The 15,876-nt window shown below is 44.6% G+C and overlaps 1 protein-coding gene across 1 annotated transcript; it reads left to right on the top strand.

The window, feature by feature from the left end:
• The first annotated feature begins 220 nt into the window (after positions 1–220).
• On the top strand, positions 221–3,025 carry LOC127327071 (peroxidase 72-like). Its single transcript, XM_071828225.1, has 4 exons — positions 221–672; positions 750–941; positions 1,779–1,944; positions 2,404–3,025. The coding sequence occupies exons 1-4, from the start codon at positions 460–462 to the stop codon at positions 2,817–2,819; spliced, it is 987 nt and encodes a 328-aa protein (XP_071684326.1). The 5' UTR covers positions 221–459; the 3' UTR covers positions 2,820–3,025.
• The last annotated feature ends 12,851 nt before the right edge of the window (positions 3,026–15,876 follow it).

Here is a 15,876-nt window from a genome sequence, read left to right as displayed (position 1 = left end):
GGCGCCTTGAGAGCCCATACAGCGTTATTGCACAGCAAAAGATCTAGCAGATCAACTACACCTAGCTAGCTAGAAGGGCCAACCGTATACCTACAGCCGCTGAAGCAATGATATATAATTTTTCCTTGATGATGAAGTAGTAGTATGGCAGCTTAATTAAAGTGAAAAAGAACTAGCTAAGAAGTTGCCATGAGCTAGCAACCCTTTTGTTAATTTGTTAACGCCCCCACAGAGTATGTTTCCCCAATAATTAACGCGCATGCATGCCCTCATGTTGTTCAAGCTATCTAAGCAAGGCAATGCTCTGAGCCTAGCTAATTACCTCCCCAAGCGCCAAGCCTCCGTTATATAAACCCGCCCGCCGGCTGCATATACATCTCACCACCACCATCGATCACTGCAACACGAAGCAACTACGGCTATCTAGTCCCAGTGTTTGCTTGGCATTTGTGATCAGCAATGGCGATGTTTGCCGTCGCCTTGGTCGCCTCCCTCCTCTTCTCCGTCTCCTCTGCGTTTCCTTGGGGCGGTCAGCTGGACCCCCACTTCTACGACCACTCGTGCCCGCAGGCGCAGCAGATCGTGGCGTCCATCGTCGGCAAGGCGCACTACCGTGAACCGCGCATGGCTGCCTCCCTCCTCCGCCTCCACTTCCACGACTGCTTCGTCAAGGTACGTCGCATGCAGAGGTGCGTGCGTGCTCGTGTGCATTGCCGGATACATGGACTGACCGGAGTAATTACCTGCAGGGCTGCGACGCGTCGATCCTGCTGGACAGCAGCGCGTCCGTAACGAGCGAGAAGCGGTCGATCCCGAACAAGGACTCGGCGAGAGGGTTCGAGGTGGTGGACGAGATTAAGGCCGCGCTGGAGGCCGCCTGCCCGCGCACCGTCTCCTGCGCCGACGTCCTCGCCCTCGCCGCCCGCGACTCCACCGTCGTGGTACCTATACATTTGCTCTTTGCTTATTATTCTATGATCTGCTAGTGCTTGCTTCCAGCGCCGCAGGAATCCGATTCTGCTGGCTAGTCGTCAAGCCAAGCACCAGCGATTTGGTTGCAAACGCTCCTAACCGTCCATTCTTTTCTGTCACATCCAGAACATTGTTCATCTGTATTATCTGCCAAGCTATACGCACGAGTGATGTTGGCATGGTAAATGAATTTTGTGCCACACGTACGAAACACATGGTAAAAGAAAGAATTCACCAATAAAACAAAACGGGAGCACATTGCTCGGTAAAGCAGTGGCCAGCAAAGCTACCTCATCAGTGCAAAGTAACAATATGGCATGGCATCCCATGTCGACGGAACAAGAACAGGGTAAAAGCTGCACAGCACCCGGCCGGCCTGTGTTTTCTTGACTACACATACCGAGTAACAAACCTACTCTAGATACTAAAGTTGGTTTTACGAAAACAGGTAACAAATTAACCTGCTAAAGTTAGTTCATGAAACAGTAGAAAATGATGTGCAGCATCGTTCGGACTATAGTTAGCCAACGGTTTGACGGTAACTTTTTTTTTTTTTTGGTAAAACGCGCTTATCCTATTGTTCAGTTCAGCTCCTTTACCGAAAAACGAGCATTTTTAGTAGTGTTGTCTTATCTCGTGCTAAGTTCAGTCTGTTAACCTAGGCTCGCCCAGAGAGAGACTGGCTACTAGTAAATATAAGATGAAAACTTTAACTGCTACGTTTTGTTTCAGACAATCCAATCTGAATATTTTCTACTCTGGAAATCTTTTCACATGAGATTGAGATTTTTCGCAACCTTGTGCAGACCGGAGGACCAGGGTGGATCGTGCCGCTGGGCAGGAGGGACTCTCTGGGCGCCAGCATCCAGGGCTCCAACAACGACATCCCTGCCCCCAACAACACCCTCCCCACCATCATCACCAAGTTCAAGCTCCAAGGCCTTGACATCGTCGACCTCGTCGCCCTCCTCGCACGTCTACTACACAACACGTCACATTGGCACATCATCGTTACATCAACCGTTCGTTCAAATCAGCGTGCAGGGCAATAATGAACAGCTCGTGCACTAGGATGGATGCATGGATAGGGCGCCTCACAGAGTATATATGTACATGTACCGACAATGTTAATGCGTGCAGTTGTAGTAATACGTGACAAGCGACCGATCGTTTAAATTGCGCTACCAGACATGTACTATATGAGTGCTGGTTCTAAGCTATCTAGGTGAGGTCGCTGCTCATGATTGGTACGAAACCTAGGTTCTTCACTAGTCAGGTCGCGGGATTCATGCATCAACGTACCCGACTGTACTAGCACATCACATCTTCCCCTGCACACTGCAAAATTGCGAGACCAACCAATGCTCCCGTAATTAAGTAAGAATGAATCTTATCCTGAACTGACGACCGATCCCTGCTTCTAATTTACAGGTAGCCACACCATCGGCAACGCACGGTGCACGAGCTTCCGGCAGCGGCTGTACAACCAGACGGGCAACGGCCTCCCGGACTTCACCCTGGACCCGGCGGCGGCGGCGATACTGCGCCCGGGGTGCCCGCGCTCCGGCGGCGACCAGAACCTCTTCTTCCTGGACCACGTTACGCCCTTCAAGTTCGACAACCAGTACTACAAGAACCTGCTGCTGCGCCAGGGCCTGCTCAGCTACGACGAGGTGCTGCTCACCGGCAGCCCCGCCACGGCCGGGCTCGTCAAGCTCTACGCCTCCAACCAGGCCATCTTCTTCCAGCACTTCGCGCGGTCCATGGTCAAGATGGGCAACGTCTCGCCGCTCACCGGCGGAAAGGGCGAGATCAGGAGCAACTGCAGGAGGGTCAACCGCAACTGATGAAGGATCCTGTCGTGCGCTAGTGCAGTGGTCTGCTTGATCAGTGAACCTTTTCAGTCTGATTGTTTCTGCAGGTTAATTATTATTCGTCGATTCAAGTAGCCCGTGTGTTTTGCTGCGATTTCTTGCTTCCATTTTAATTTGTATGTACGACTCGTCCATGTGTACGTTGTTTCCAAATGAAATGAACTGTTGTTTTCCTTTTACACTGTGTTTGAATGTAAGGAATTGGTCTTGGAATCACGGAATCTGGAATTTAGAGTCAATTTCCACCGTTTGGATTGGTCTCAGAATTTAGAGGAATACATCTATGTAGTGTTTGAAGACATGTGTTGGTTCTTGTCAGTTTCATGCCAAGAAAAAAAAATTGTTCAATGAATTGAAATTTAAGTTATCAACTTCAATGTTCTGATGTACTTGTTAGGCTGCTCATAGTGGAGAGTAACTTAGACTAGTAACATATGTCATGTTACTAGTCTAAGTGATAAGGGCTAAGTCCAAGGATATGCCCGATCTTCACGGATTTGGGTGGAATTCGTGGGGGGGAGGTGGATGAACGCGATGAACACGAAGAACACGTAGGGGAATCGTGGGGATACAACACACACACACGCACACAAATCGGTTTTCCCTCGTTGGCCCGAACCACCAACTCGATAGAGGTTGCGAGAAAAGACCTTCCGGTAGAAGTCCCGCAAAGAGATCGACAAATCGAAACTCGCAAGATCTAGAAGGGTGAAAAGACCGGAAGGTTGATAGAAGTGCAAGCAAAAGACCAAATAGGTAGAAGTGCAAGCAAAAGATCAAACAAACGGTAGAAGTCACCAAAGAGATCTTCACGAGTCGATAAGGAGCCCGGGTGGGTACAAGATCAAAGATCTAGGTAGGGTTCCCACAAGGGTGAGCTAAGCTCAGGTTTAATTTCACATCAAGTCTAATCTCAGATCTGAGCCAACAAGGCTATTTATAGGTGGGGGCGAAGGGGTAAGTTACACGCTGAAAAGTGCTGTTGTGCTGAAGTTCGATGGGGCGGAAGTTCCGGTCATCTTGGGCGGAAGTTCCGGTCGGGGCGGAAGTTCCGGCCAAGTTCCGGCCTTGTTCCGGAATTCCGCCATTGTCCCGTAGTAACATCCAGTATGGTTTTCGCGGACTTTCGGAACTTGGGCGGAACTTGGGCGGAAGTTCCTGCGGGCGGAAGTTCCGGTCCTCTGGGGCGGAATTTCCGGCTGGATCCTTTTCCCCGGGCGCCGGAAGGCATCTTGAGGGCATCTGGCCGGAAGTTCCGGTCAGGGGCGGAAGTTCCGGCCTGGGAGCTGTAGCTCCATCTTCATCATTTCCAGCTCTCTCTCCATTGGCTTGGTCTCCATGGCTCGCTTCTTGGTCGATGTACCTGATTGAACATAGGGTATTGGCATGAAGTAGCAGGCCATCCAAAGGCGTGTCAAAAGCATACGTGGAGAGGAGCGAATTCACCTCTTGGTGTAGGGCTTGGGCTCGAGCTCGTGTCATTGGACCACGAGGAGGGCTTGTCGGTCTTGATGTAGTATCGACCTTGGGTAGGGCTGCATCATCTCCCCCCCTTGGGAAAGAGTCGTCCTCGACTCTAACGTCTCGTCATCTTCATGGTATGGTGAGAGGTCGGACACATTGAATGTGTTGCTCACCAAGTACTTGGATGTTGGTATGTCGATGACGTAGGCGTTGTCGTTGATTCGCTTGAGGACCTTGAAGGGACCATCGCCTCGGGGCTTAAGCTTGGAGTTTCTTTCTTGAGGGAAATGGTCCTTGCGAAGATGTATCCACACTAGGTCCCCTTCGTTGAAGATCCGTGCCTTTTTCTTCATGTTGAGGCGTGTTGCTTGACGAAGAACTTGTTGCTCGATTGTTGCCCTTGTATCTTCATGTAGCTTCTTCATGTATTGTGCTCGCTTGTCGATGTTCATGTTTACTTGCTCGTGTAGTGGAAGAGGAAGGAGGTCAATCGCCGTAGGTGGTTCAAACCCGTAGACAACCATGAATGGGCTTCTCGTTGTTGTAGAGTGCTTTGCGCGGTTGTAGGAAAACTCCGCATGCGGGATGCAATCTTCCCATGACTTCAAATTCTTCTTGACAAGGACGCGGAGTAGTGTGGAAAGGCTTCGATTCACCACTTCGGTTTGCCCATGGCGACAGTATCGCCGCTGCTTGATGTGCATGGCATGGCGAAGCAATTTTTTTAGAACTTGTTGTGAATTAAAATAAATTTCTTTATTTGTGTGCTATATATAATTAATCAAAACTAGATCGATCGAGTGCGCACACATTATTAGAGGCACCCGCCTTTGCGCATAAATTGCATGTGTATTGTTGGCCACTATCGATAAATATATATAGAGAGAGAGAGCTAGAGAGAGATTGAAATCCCCAAGAATGTTCATATATACATATATATATGCATGCATGGTAGGCCATGCATGCATATTAATTGTGTATATATATATATTGTGAGGCAAATTAAAGTTTGTTTTCAATCGAGAACTTGTCAAAATTCAAGTTAATAAATTTATCTATGCTAATTATATAATTAATGAATCCCAATAATGTACATACATGATATAGGCCATATATATATTAATTGGGGTTAATCTAGGGTTTACTAGTTATATAGTAGGGTTTTATTAGCTAGATTGGGTTATTAGCCATGGGTTATGCATTTTAATTAGTGTTTAATTAGCTAGTGTTGGTTATATATATATATATGGTTTAGGGTTTAGGGTTAACAGAAACTAGCTAGTGCACATTTAAAGGACACTCGGCCTGCTTGATGCGCAACTAAGTGTTGTTGGCCTAACTATAGGGTTTAGGGTTCAATTATGGTTTAGGGGTTAGGGTTTATTAGGGTTTAGGGTTGACACGTAAGTGTCGGTGGCCTAGCTAGCTAGCTTGAATCCCAAGAATTAATTAATATTCATTCTTGAGAGAACACTTGTCAAAATTCAAGTTTATCGGTGCTAATTAATGAAAACTAGCGCTAGCTCATATACATTAATTAGAGGACCCGACCCATTTACATATGCGCATATATGCAGGGGTTGGCCATATTATTTGAATCATAAGAATGTTCATTCATGATATATAGATCAAGGCCATATATATATCGTGAATCAAGTTTTTTTGAGAACTTGTCAAAATTCAAGTTTATCGATGCTAATTACTCTAAAGTACGTAGCTAGCTAGTGCATGCATATGCATTAATTAATATTAGAGGATCCCTTGTAATTTGTGCATGTGTTGGCCATCTATATAGTTTAACTTAAACCCCAAAGAATGTTCATATACACATGGTATATATATTGCTACAGGCCATATATCGGGAAGCAAGTTTTTTCGAGAACTCATCGAAATATATATTCAAGTTTATATGTGCTAAATGTACACTAGTGCACATATTTATGGACGACCCACCTTGTTGCACAATTGTTGGACATCTAGTTTGAATCCCATGAATGTTCATACACATGATAGGCCATATGCAAGTTTTTTTGAGAACTTTCAAAATTAAATACAACTTTATCGATGCTAATCGAAACTACTACTGCACACATTAGAGGATCCCGACCCTTGCGCAAGTGTGTTTTCCACCATCTATAGATTGAATCACAAGAATGTTTATACACATGTTGTAGGCCATATTATATTGTGAAGCAAGTTTTTTTGAGAACTTGTCAAAATTCAAGTTTATCCGTGCTAATGGAATCTAGCTAGTGCACATTAATTAGAGGACCCCCCACCCTTTCGCAAGTGTTGGCCCTCTATATATAGTTTGAATCCCACTAATGTTCATACATGATAGGCCATATGTGTGAAGCAATTTTTTCAGAACTTGCCAAGATTCAAATTTGTCGATGCTAATGGAAACTAGTGAATGTTAGAGGACCCCCTTAGCAAGTATTGGCCATCTATGTATAGTTTGAATCCCAATAATGTTCATACATGATAGGCCATATGTGAATCAATTTTTTTCCGAGAACTTGTCAAGATTCGAATTTACCGATGCTAATGAAAATTAGTGCACACTAGAGGACCCCCTTGCGCAAGTGTTGGCCGTTACATATAGTTTAAATCCCAATAATGTTCATACATGACAGGCCATATGTGTGAAGGGATTTTTTTCCCGTGAACTTGTCAAAATTCAAGTTTGTCGGTGCCAATGGAAACTAGTCCAAAAAATTATATAGAGGTCCAAAAGAACTAGATAATAACTAATAGGACCTGCAACTTTACAAAATAGACCCCAAAACATATAGAAGAATAGCCATCGAGTCCTTCTCGACCACACATCGGAGGTCTGCTCCACATCCTGGCCAGCAACTCCGTCGTCGGGGACGCACCACTTGGAACAATGTCGTCGGTAGTCACCAGGACGAAAAAAAAGAAGGGCCTCCGCAACGGCATATTGGCTCTAAGGAGGGCCGCTGAACGGCCAAGATGTGCACGGGCAAGACGGATGACAGGGTCGTCCTATATCCCGAGCTTGTGAAATCCTAGGAACATCCGCAGCTTGACTTCCCCATCGGCCAGATCTGAAGCACTAACCAAAGCAAACCTCACTGATTGAGCCATCACCTTGATGGCAGCAGATCGGGGTTTGGCCGCCAAGATCCGCCAGATCTGAGCTGCAACCGAGCTTTATTGGGGGAGGGAAAGGGGATGCAGTGATAGCATCGCCAGCAACATCCGACTCCATCCTCTGGAGCGCCGCAGACAGCAACAGCACCACCACCAGCCACCGGCCGCTGCTCATGAGCTCTGATGATGATATCCCCGACTGCATCACGCCATTCTCCACATGGGAAACACTAGATCTAAGCTTACAACAACTACTACTCCCTTAGATCCAAATTAATTGATTTAACTTGCTTATCTAAATATGGATGTATCTAGACATGTTTTTTACTCTAAATACATACACGTCTAGGAAAAGTTGAATCAATTAATTTAGATTGGAGGGTGTATGATATACAGAGAGAAGTCGTCCCCCTCTCCGCTGTCGTCTTCGGCTGGCAAGGCCGTCGGGGGAGAGGAGCCGGGGGCGTGGGAGAGACTCTAAAGGGGTTGGAGAGAGAGAGAAGAGGAAGAAATGAGAGCTCCCTGGGGAAGAACATTATTGTTGTCGTTCTGCTCGTAGCTTGAAACTCAAAATTTCGGCCGCACGCCCAAGCATCCCACCACATCAATTCAAAAATCCCGTGACCAATTTTACCCTTTTAACCCTAGACTGGAAGCTACAACCCTCTGACCATGGAGGGCAAATTCGGTAACAAGAAATGTCTTGCTTAGATTCCCAACCCTCCCCATAGGCCCACACCAACCCACCATTCGCCCCATTTTCTCAAAAATACTCTCACACGCTAAAGCTCCGACTCTCCACAGTACTAGATCTGCTTCGCCACCTGCATACTCCTCCACAAAGTAGCCTTGATCATGATGGTTGTCCACCCACCAGATCTGCTCCCTCACTGCCCTCGCCACCGACGGATCTGCTTCATACATCATCCACAATTGTAGCAATCAACGCCTTTCCTGTCGACGCACCAGACCCTTTCCAACGGAACCGGATCTACTTCACCGCGGGCCCCTCCACATCAGCCGATCTATTCCAGCGACTACCTCGACGCAGCGGCTGTATCAACTTCACTGAAGCCCTTGCCAGCCAACCAGATCTGTTTCACCAACGCCCGCTTCTCCTGAAACAGGGTTGAATCATCGTCTCCCGCGTTCGCCGCCGCTGGAATGCAAGCTGTCGCCCCCGTCCACCCCGTCGCTGCTTGGTAAGTACTCTGTCGTGTTTGATCACGGTGTTTCTTTAGTCATGTTTTGTATAGTTATTTGCAGATCTCATATGCCATTAACTTTCTTGATGTGTTGGTTCTAATGAAGTTTGTTTTAATATTGTACAAAAGCATTATCCGGTCGCTACCATCCTTTTCATTCTACTGACACCTGTGTGCATCCACATATTGATAGCCATATACCCCTCCATTTGATGCCAGCTATTTTTACTGCCTTCTATTGTCGCACTGCTTTTATAGTCATGATATGGGTATTTCCAATCTGGTTGCTCTTATACCACGTAATTAGCTCACCGCTAGCTGCTAGTTGTTTTCTCCTGCCTGCTATTGTCACACTGCTTTTATAATCATGCTATGTGCATTTCCAATCTGCTTGCTCTTATACCACATCATTAGCTTATAGCTATTTTTCCATGAATGCTCTTGTCACACAACTTGTATAGTTATTGTTGCATGCATGTCTGGTCTTTGTATTATCGTAGACTAACTTGCCAATGTTATTATTCCTAGGGATTGATCGTGCGAACCGCTTATTAGAACATCCAACATTAATAGCAATGACGCCAGGGAAGGTTGGAATCTGAGTTCTTGGTTGGTAATTTTGGTAGTTTATTTCTGTTATCATCTATAACATGTATGCACTGTTCCTTCTGCTAGAGATTAATACTTAAAACCCTGCCATAGCTATGCCATTCACGCATTACTATGTTTCTGCCTACTTGATATGCTTGTCTAGGAGCAACTGTGAAGGTGCTTTGAACCTGACATCTGGTCATTCTTAATGCCAGTTTAAGTTAAGTGGAAAACCTTGGCATTATAGTTATATTCATTCCCTACTCTAAATCTGAATATCTAAAATTCTTATCTCATGCAAAGAAACATCTAGTTGGTTTCAATCTGATATCTGGTAAATATTAGCGTATTCATTTGGTAGCTCATGTTTTTTGTTATTTGAAATCAGCTGACTTGGTCTTAAATGTGATATCTAAACACAGATTAAGGACAATGGAGCAGGAGGATTAGCATTTCACCTAATGGTTGAGTCTAAAATGATAGGCATATTGACCACGACTAGTGCACGCAAGAGAAGGAGCTGCAACAAGCCAGTATGTGCTTAGTACATGTTTCATATCTTATCTTGTGCTTATTTCTGCTACATGTTGTTATATGATCTCTACATTGCATAATACATGTTTGAATGGTTCATTATTGTAAATATGTTTGCAATATTACTAGAATGCACTTGTAATGAAGCAGTCATCGTTAGAACATAGGCGCAAAAAAAGATCTGTAACGAGCATGTGCAACATTATAATGTAAGTCTATGCTTAGTAAATGTTCCATACATTATCATGTGCTTATTTCTGCAACTTGCTATTATCTTATATCTACATTGCATAATACATGCTTGAATAGTTTAGTGTTGTAACTATGTTTGCAATATTAGTAGAATGCAGTTGTAATGAAGCATTCCTCAGTAAAAGATAGAGGGCAAAAAAAGATCCGTCGTGAGCCTATGCAATGATATAATGTAAGTCTGTGCTTAGTACATGTTTCATACATTATCTTGTCCTTATTTCTGCTACTTGTGACTATCTGGTATCGAAAATTCTTAATACATGTTTGCATAGTTCATCATTTAATTCTTTTTGCAATATTATCCCGAATGCAATTGTAATGAAGCAATCCTCATCAGAAGAGAGGACCCCAAAAAGTTCTGACCTTTCTTATGATGCATTCTCACATAGCGGTCAACCTAGACAATTCCTTTAAAATAGTAAATATCTCAATGTTGTACTGCATGAAAGACATGGCCGGTGTTGCTGCTCTAAGATCTGTAGTTGATATCTTGAAAAAGAGTACACATGATTCAATCAACGCGATTGCCAAATATCAGCGTGGTATTGATGATGCTAATAGAAGCCCTTCATGATTATATGTAATTTTTTTATTTGGGCACATTAATTACCTTGTAATTTTCCTTATTATTTTATTTGTTTAAATGAATTGGACACAATGCTACAGTGTGTCTTTACTTGGGTGTATCATTGATATCAGCTTTTAACTATAATTGGCTTTTGTAATTAGTTTCGCAGGCCCATGAAATTTAATGGGCCTTCTAATAATCCTAACTGGGTCGGCCCAGAATGGAAGTTGACTAGTCAAACGACTAGGGCCCTACCACTTACTTACTGGTTCGGCGCACTTACTTTAAGTGGGCCCCACTTATTTATTAGGCCGGCCCACTTACTTATTGGGCTAGCCCACTTGCTTTAAAGTGGACCCCACTGACTTATTGGTCGGCTAACTTTAAAGTGGGCCTCACTTACTTATTGGGCCAGCTCATTTATCATCTTGTTGGTCAAACAAAGACATTAGGCCCGGCCCAGGTACTTAATGGGCTAGCCCAGTTATGTTGTTGATAGGTCAAACGAAGACATTCGGCCTGGCCCACATGCTTATTGGGCCGGCATGGTTGACCGGTCAAACGAAGACATTCGGTCTGGCCCACATGATTATTGGGTTGGCCCAGTTATCATGTTGACCGGTCAAATGAGGACATTCGGCCCGGCCGGCCTGCTTAGTGGGCCCGCCTAGTTTTCATGTTGACCGGTCAAACAAAGACATTTGGCCTGGCCCACGTGCTTAGTGGGCCGGCCCATTTAGATTTTGACCAGTCAACCTGAGAAGTTAGGACCGACCGGTCAAACTAAGTCACATGGCCCAGCCCGCCAACTAAATGGGCCTACCTGCTTAAGGCGTGGCGGGCCTTGTGTGGGCCTACCATCTACCACAGGTTTTCAGCCGGTTAACGGCGTGAACGAACAGTTAACGACATCTGCCACGTGTCGGTTTGCATGACGTCAGCAGTCAACAGCCTCCCGAAAACTCTGCAACAGTCCGATTTTTCGTGGCCAAAGAGCGCCCAAACGCGACATACCAAAAAATCTGTGGTAGGCCCTTACCTGATGCAGTATGCACCATAGAAGCCAGATTGTTGGGTTAGGTTCATAGGCGAGAAAAGGGACCTATACCTGACGAAAATTTGACGTTGCAGATGTGAACTTTTCTTGTACTGGTTGCAGGTGCATCCTATTTTTTATGACACTTCCAAGTTTCCAAAAAATACAAACTAAAATTATGGGCATACATTGTGTTGTATATTCTGCATCTTTGAAGTTTCATCTAAAAATATAACAGTATGTGATCTACACAAAAAAAAATTATATGTAAATAGTACGTGACACTGTTTACATATGTCTTTTTTTACACAGATCACATATTGACATATGTTTGGATGAAACTTCACAGATGCATAAGATCCAACATAATGTAAATCCAGAATTTTAGTTTACATTTTTTGGAAACGTGAAAGTGTCACAAAAAATAAGGTGCACCCACAACTAGTTGCGGAATATCCCCTCTCCGCCGAGGGTGTGAAGCTAAGGGACCATTTGGTAGTCTCGACCAATATTTTGCACTACTGCGTCAGTGGGAACAAAGGACCTATGTATTCGAGACGGGCCATAGGCTAGAAAAGTCATGTTGTTTGGTCGCCCGGGCCGCTCATTTCTGCACCGGGTAGGGAAGCGAGCTTCCATTGTTTGGTTCCTCGCATGCTTTTCCTAGCCTCGCCTATATTGCAACATTGTGATCTTACCTCACCCATCACAAGCATGAGCACGTCGCCGACCACGAAACAAGCAACCACCATGGCACCGCCGGTCACACCGGTCACAAGCATCACCACGTCTTCGACCACGAAGATGAAAACCACCATGACACTGCCGGTCACAAGCATGGGCACGTCGCCGACCATTAAGAAGAAGACCACCATGGCACCGCCATTCACGCTGGTCACAAGCATCACCACATCGCCGACCACGAAGACGAAGACCACCACGACACCGCCGGTCACGCCGGTCACAAGCATGGGCATGTCGCCGACCACAAAGATGAGGAGCACCATGGAACAGCCGTTCACACCGGTCACAAGCATCACCACATCGTCGACCACGAAGACGAAGGCCACCATGACACTGTCGGTCATGACAGTCACAAGCATCACCAAGTCGCCGACCACAAAGACGAACACCACCATGATACCGCCGTTCACACCCGTCACAAGCATCACCATGTCATCGACCACGAAGACGAACACCACCATGACACCGCCAGTCACGCCGGTCACAAACATCACCACGTCCCCGACCACGAAGACGAACACCACCATGACATCACTATTCACGCCCGTCACAAGCATCAACATGTAAATGCGACCACGAAGACGAACACCACCATGACACCGCCGGTCACAAGCATCACCACGTTGCCGACCACAAAGACGAACACCACCACGTCGCCGACCATGAAGCTAAATACCACCATGACACCGCCGGTCAGGCCGGTCATAAGCATCGCCACATCGCCGACCACAAAGAATAACATCACCATGCCGCCACCACCATGGATTATCACCTCTCACTTCTCACCTAACATCACCACTCGCCATCCATGAAGATGTCAAGCGATAAGTTGAGGAAGAGTATTCCAAATTATACTCACACATACGTACAGATTACAGTATACTAGCGAGTCATTTATCTATCCGTCTATTTACACCAAAACAAAAATTTGTCAACATGAAAGTCATGCGGAGTGGTGAGGTGAACCTACTCCTCAAAGGAAATTCAAACGGTTGAGCATGTGCGACGAATTTGGCAAAATTTGCTTAAAACTTCATACACGAAATTGAAGATTTTCGTCTGACAAAACCCGAAACCGATTGTCGGAATTAATTCATATCATCGTTACGCATCTTTTTTATGTACAACTTATTTTGATTCAAAGTATGGTTGTGTTGATTTGAAGAGAGGGTGTGTGGAGTAATGTAAGGGAGAGTGAGTGTAAGCGAGTCTACATGCATAGGTTGAATCCATCGAGCAAAGGAGTGACGACAACGGGACAAGCCGGCTGGAAACACCCGTATCAGCCATTGCTCCTGGACCTATCTCCAGGCAGAACCAGTTAGACCACAACGCGGAGCCCTTTCAAGCAACCAAACAGATCGCTTTCGCTTCTCAACCCATGTAAAAAAGGAACATGCAGGCTACCAAATGGGTCCTAAGTAAATTGTTCTCCAACGTACAACTAGTGCAAGCAAATATATTATGATGGTATATGTTTCTACACGAGTAACAACTCCATTGCAATTTACTAGTAAGTACTGTATACTTGGTTATGGTTCGACCGAGAATGCTCGCAACTTTATACCTTTATTTATTGTATCTCCCCAAAATACACAACCACCGGAGGTTTGTAGGTATGTTTGATGAGTGTTGTCGGTCTACCAACTTCAATCCTTGTCACCCCTATAATACAACCACAAAAAGTATTCCTAAAGGAGGTGCATGTTTTAGATACGTTTTTAAGGAATAAAAGATAGATTCTTGGCATCTAAGTAAGATGGGTTTGGGGCTAATTTAGTTCCCCATGAGGAGCAACTAACGAGAAATGTGGCAAACGCATTTTTATAACATACCACTATGTGGCACACTAATGGTTACCTTTGGGATTGTTTGCAGAGAGAAAACGTGTATGGAATAAGCGGATGTGCCTTTTTTTCTCTTTAATAATGTTCAGTGTTTTTTAAAAGGATAATAATGTTCAGTATAAACGGTAGAGCGCGCTTCTTTCTATAACATAACAGGCTTTCAGATACGTAACGTTTCACTTCGAGCGGCCATGGTACATACTAACGCAAGGAAAATATAGAGCTACACATATCCTTATGTAAAAAATGGCTTTAGGTAGTTTTATTTGTTGCACCTTAAATGAGAGGGATCAAGGCGAGGGTGTTTCACTACAAATCAGCTCCGACGTCAATTCTCCTGGCTTCCATCAAGAACGATTTAAAGCTTCGCGGGTGATTGGGGACAGAAAACACTTGAGCTCCATCATGCCAGTAAAGTAGTCCTTTTTACATCCTCATTTCCTCTTGTCCTCTGTTTTCTCTCTTTTGATCACATGTCAAAAACTATCTTCTTAATTAATGGATGCAAGCAAATCTTTTTTTCTGTGGTTCAAACAACAATCAAAGAGATCCTATCGCGAATGTTTTAATGTGCAATGTTATAAAAGTGACAAGCAAATAACGAAGAACGATAAAGATAAACGCAGCGGAGACACAAGATTTAACGTGAAAAACCCCTTCCAACACAGAAGGGGAAAAACCACGGACGCCAGCCAGCAAAATTTCACTATATCGGGGAGTGTTTACAAACGTCGTGGGTTATCTTATAATCTGATAAACCCTAGCCGGTGGCTTACAAGATGTATATATAGGCGATGTCAACGATCCGTATCGTACCGCGGGCTACCGGCAACGGACCTCGCTCCGCTCGTCAGAAGTTAGCCTTCCTTTAGTATATGAATTTGGATCACAATATAAAATGCAATATGAGAGTATCGACTTCCTAGACGTAATCTATTTTGGAAACTAATTCCTCCTACAATTAAGTTCACTCTTCCTAAACGAAAAAAATGCGGAAGTGCTAGGACAGAATACACACAGAAAAACTAGTAGAACTAGACACATAAATCGTATAAACAGATAATAAAAATAATACTACTGAAGTTTTACTAGCTCAAGTAATTCAGTAATCATCTGATGAGATTATGTGGTGTACTTTCCGAATTGATTTTGTTCAGCTGATGGCGATGTCAGGTAATCCTGTTTTCCAGGAAAAAAAACTAGGAGTGCGTGTGTGGATCAAACTGTTACACGGGGAAGCCTAGGCGGATTAATATGGATTGCATGAAAATCGCAAAAAAGGGCTTTATTTTTCCTAAATACTCCTATTTAGTAAAAAAACACTCGATCTGTTTTTTATTACAAAATGGTATCTTTGCATGATTCCCGGATGACGCTCTGACCCTGGGGCGTCATGTTAGATAGCATGGCGCGGTTGAGACAATTGACGCACAACACATCATGCCTCCCCTGGCCAGGGCATCATGCTATCGAGCATGTCGCCCCATAGCATCATGCTATCTAACATGTGCCCTAACTCAAGGTATCATACAAAGAGGCCATTTTTGTGAAAATTTTACACATCAAGTTCATTTTGTACTTAAGTTTTCAAAAAGAGCCATTTTTGTCCATTTTTACCTGAATTTTCTGAAGGATGTAAAAAATATGGCAATAGAGTAACACCAACTAAGCT

Source organism: Lolium perenne, chromosome 3, assembly GCF_019359855.2.
Source record: "Lolium perenne isolate Kyuss_39 chromosome 3, Kyuss_2.0, whole genome shotgun sequence".
In the NCBI taxonomy this organism is placed as follows: domain Eukaryota; kingdom Viridiplantae; phylum Streptophyta; class Magnoliopsida; order Poales; family Poaceae; genus Lolium; species Lolium perenne.
Note: the sequence above shows the minus strand (reverse complement) of the source record. Positions and strands in the feature narration are given on the sequence as shown.